General features: G+C 44.6%; 1 protein-coding gene across 1 annotated transcript in view; it reads right to left on the reverse strand.

The window, feature by feature from the left end:
- Nucleotides 1-840: 840 nt before the first annotated feature.
- The window catches only part of PDPN (podoplanin), a 27,617-nt gene continuing 24,068 nt past the window's right edge, over nt 841-4,389 (reverse strand). Inside the window, exon 6 of the mRNA XM_011363518.2 lies at nt 841-2,602. Coding sequence (XP_011361820.1) covers nt 2,596-2,602 — 7 coding nt within the window. The 3' untranslated portion in view covers nt 841-2,595. The remainder of the gene's footprint in view (nt 2,603-4,389) is intronic.

Raw genomic sequence — 4,389 nt, forward strand, 5'->3', positions numbered from 1 at the left:
ACTGTAGCCCCAAGAAGTTAGGAATTGGCTCGTTCGAGGAAGTACAGCTGTCAAAAGCAGCAGCAGGATGGGACTCGAGGCCTGTTCTTTGCCCCGTTTGTCACCACTTACAAAACGGGCATCCAGGACTCCCGACATCTGGCAAGTTCAACGATCTCGATTTAACAAAACTGAGTATTTATTATAAGGAAGGCACGACCCTCCCACAGCTCTCCTGCTCCTAGCTCCTGGAATTCTTATGAGCAGTGCAGGTGGGGGTGGGGGGTAGCAGACGGATGGACAGAGAGGGACACAGGCAGAGCACCTGGCCACTGCAACCTCCAGACCAGACAAACCATTTGCCGCTGAGGCCCGAGGAGCAGTGACATATCCCAGGTACAGTAATTCTGAGGCAACATGCTCCCAGACTCACAGGCAATTGGAACACCCTCTCATGGGTTATTACCTCTTGTGCTTATGTAGCCAAGCCCGACACACCTGAGGTCAGGTCCCCAGGGAGCACTGGCAGGAGCAAGGTGTTACCACTCCCTCACCTGGCTCCTCCCTCACTGCAGAGAAATCAGGAGCCAGGCAAAAGCACATTAACCCTTTAGGACCAGACAAAGGGCAAAAGAAGCCCCAAGGTGCCACCTGTCTTCTCATCCCATCCATCTGCTTGATCTTAACCGACGCGCTTTGACAGAGCCCTAGGTAAAAGGCGCAGTGACATTTCTTTCCCACGGAGGTACCTCTTATGAGCATTTATAATTCGCTCCCAATCGAGTCAAGAGGCAGATGCTGACATATTTTATCATCACATCCGCAGGTGTGACCCGGACTGGATAAAGCTCTGACTCAGTGTTGTAAGCAATCGTCTGTTTTATTTTAAAACATGTCTACACCGCATTGAGCATCAACACAGATGTGACTAAGATGTGACCCACGGTCCTGTCACCAGCAGGCAATGGGTCCAGTGTACGACTTGGGGTGGACCGTTATTGTTCACAGTGAGAGAAAAAAAGGAAGACCAGGAAAGACAAAATGGACGTTATTCCCAACTCCTGTTCAGGAATCTGAATGATGAAACGGAAAGATAATAAGCTCACCAAGCTCTTCTAAACCCCCTTCTCTCAATCGGCTGATGTTCAAATACGGAACCTGGGCTGGTGGGCCAGCTGGGCTTGGGCAGCAGAAGGGCACTGTTTAAAATAACACACACACGTCGCTGCAAAAAATGGGAAGAACAGGCTGTGCTTTCCGCTTAACAGTTTACTTTTTCCTGTTTTATGAACTCGTACAAGTTTAGAGGATGTCAGAACTGCCCAGTGCAGTCACAACGGAGCATCTGCTCAGTATGAACACGTTTTGTTCAGGAAGAAGCATTTAATGGACCTCTGGGAAGAAAAGTACTAAGGGTTGGATGTCGCCAACACAGAATTGCAGCTTAGGCTCCTTTAGTGTGATCTTTTTAATTATAACCCCATAGAAATAGGTGGTATATCATGAAGATGGAGAATACCTTCTATTTTTAAACCCGCTGCTTTTTAAAAATTTATATTTTACAGGATTAGTGTTGCTTCCCACAGCTTTCCTCTGAGACAGAAAATAAATGTTAGAAAACTGGCAGGTTCTATTTTCCCTGCCAGAGGCACAGACAGGGTTTCTTTCTGGTTGGGATTCTTGGTTTCTGGAACGAGTGGGTCTCGGGCACCACTAGGCTTCCAGCAGCCTCCCCGGCCATTATCGGGGCTGAGGTCTCCATGTTCCAGAACAAAGCAGCCAGTCTGAAGGAGTTACGTCATGGAAACGAGAGATAGCCATAGCCACCCCCTTAGTTCTGACTCCCTGTCGTCTGAGGGAAGTGGAGGGGGCAAGTGAGAGTCATCAAGTCATCATGGAAGAAGACAGTAAAGCAAGTCTACAGGCTGCCCGGTGGCCTTGCTGTGATAAACAAAATGGCTTCTCCAAAGTATGGACTTCCTGTTTATGATCTAAAATAAATGCCTTGGAAGTTATTTATCTGACAGCAAGAGACAGTTGCTCATTACATATTTACCCCCGTTTCGATTTCCTACTTCGTTATTCACACCAAGTCAGGCTTTAAAAGTAGACCAAACTGGACCAGAATGTGTACATTTCAACAGATCGGAAATTGCAAAAATGCTTATGGCATTTACTGACCTAACACTAGACCCAAGGACTCTGCTGGCATAAATATTTTCAGATTCCTTTGCATTTTGACAATAACAGTGAACGGTCGGACCAAAGACGTGATTACAGTTTCTAACATCGATGGAATTACATTATCTATCTTAGTTATGAATCGATTGACACAGTTTTGCTCCATATCCTATGCACGTTGTCTTTTAAGTCATCTTTTACAAAATTTACATTAAAAAAAAAAATTCTCAAAAGACAAATGCTTGGAGAAGCAAGTGAATGATCTTTCCTTCGGTTACTGTTGGCAAGTAGAGGAATCACCATGGATCTTGAGTGGGCTGGCCAAGCATTTCTATGGATCATCTTCTCCCACATGCTCGGGGGGACGGGGGGGCAGGGCCACCGGAAACTCTCTTTTGAAAACGTGTTGGCAGAAGGACACAATTCTTCGGCTCTTTAGGGCCTGTGAAAACAAAGGGAAAGGTGAGTGTCACTTCTTTTACTGGCACTGGGAAGAGCAATCCCGTGAGTCAGGTTCCTCTTTGTCCTGTGCTCTGCATCTTCCCGTTCTGGGACCTGTGCTCTTTTTTCTTGCTCATTCTTCCTCCACGCCTGGTCCTCACACAGTCAGAGTCAGATTCCCGGGCATTTCCAAACATATAAATCTGGGACCATACGGCCAGTCGTGTTGCTCAACGCCTCCCCCCCTCCACATTGTAAAGCATTTGCCCTCTCCCCGCTTTCCCTGCTCCTCATTCATATGTCACCTCCCCAACAGAAATAAGCAAAAGTTTTTCCTCTGGCTATGAATTTGAGTGCTCTGAATTCTTAGGAAGTTTTAATAAAGAGAAGGAATTCCTTCCCCTCCTGGACAGTCAATGCTAGGAGCATGAAATCATGGGGGCGGGGGCGGCAGGGCAGGATGGAGGAAGGGCCCCACCACCAGTAGATTCCGTCATCAGAATGGAGCTGGGCCCTGCAGGAGATACTCTGCTGGAAACCTCCCACCTGTGATGATCGGGAGCAGCACGACTAGGTCTCAAGTTCAACCTTGGTTTGGCTTTTCTCTCAAGTTCAGTTAGTTGGAAAATGAAGAGAAGAGGACAAATCTGGTCAGATCTCAATAGGAGTCAACCAAAGAGCCACCTCTGACTGTGACTTTTTTCTTAGAAACTTCTAAGGCCTATATAGACACTTGTCCTTCTGATAAAGCTTCAGATGTAGTACTTATGGAGATACGGGGCTTCTGACTATGACCTTCATTTAGAGGTTTCTATCAGTTCAAAGGCTGGAGCCCTAAAGTGACCATCTTCATTAACCTATCACATGGGTGTAAGTTATTTACTTACGAGTACCTTCCCGACATTTTTCGCACAACCACAATGATGATCCCACCAATGAATCCGATGGCTAGTAAGACCCCGACAGTGATTCCAATCAGGGTGCCTGTCGCCAAGCCATCTGAATGAGAGGGGGAAAAAGCTTGAGCCCAGATAAACAATACACTGCAATAATACAACGTGTCATTAATACACAACACACTGTCCTACTAGAGATAGCAAATAATGGTCCACATTGCTTCTTCTATACCCAGAGGAAGTTGTCTTAGAAGAGGAGAAATCTTGGGATATTCTAACCCCATCTTACAAATGGAAAGATTTCTGGGTCTCAGGATCTATTGAGCATATCACTCATACTGGGTGGCTTTGCTGTTAATTATTGGGTGGCATTTGTGTACGGCTGTTAAATTAGCACCCGTTTTTATTCTTAGTAACAATAAATTGTGATATGACGCCATTCTCTGTAGTTGTCACTAAGTGAATAGTCTCGTTTGTAGTTTGCTTATTTTGAAACACAGGCAATTCCCTTTTCCCTCTTAAAAGAGGTTTGAATCCTGTTCTTGGAAGGTTCTGTGTTTTGCTCTTGTTGACTACAATCCAAGAGAGAATGTAATTCATCACAAAGATTAGGTTCAAAGAAATCTTTTTTTTTAATCCTCATAGAATATTTTGATACCAAAATCTAGCTTACCTTTCTCAATTGTTGTTTGTGTGTCTCCTGTAAAGTGAGAGATATAATGATATAGAATTATTAGAATTTAATAACTATAATTTCACAATTGGCGAAAGATAAATTTGCCATAAGTGGAAGGTAGCAAAACACAAGCAAAGAGGATAATTTCTTAAATAAATTGGATTAGGGGATTTTTAAGCAAGCTTTGACATGATTCTGTCTTCAAAACTATTATTA

This window comes from Pteropus vampyrus, unplaced genomic scaffold (assembly GCF_000151845.1).
Source record: "Pteropus vampyrus isolate Shadow unplaced genomic scaffold, Pvam_2.0 Scaffold86, whole genome shotgun sequence".
In the NCBI taxonomy this organism is placed as follows: Eukaryota; Metazoa; Chordata; class Mammalia; order Chiroptera; family Pteropodidae; genus Pteropus; species Pteropus vampyrus.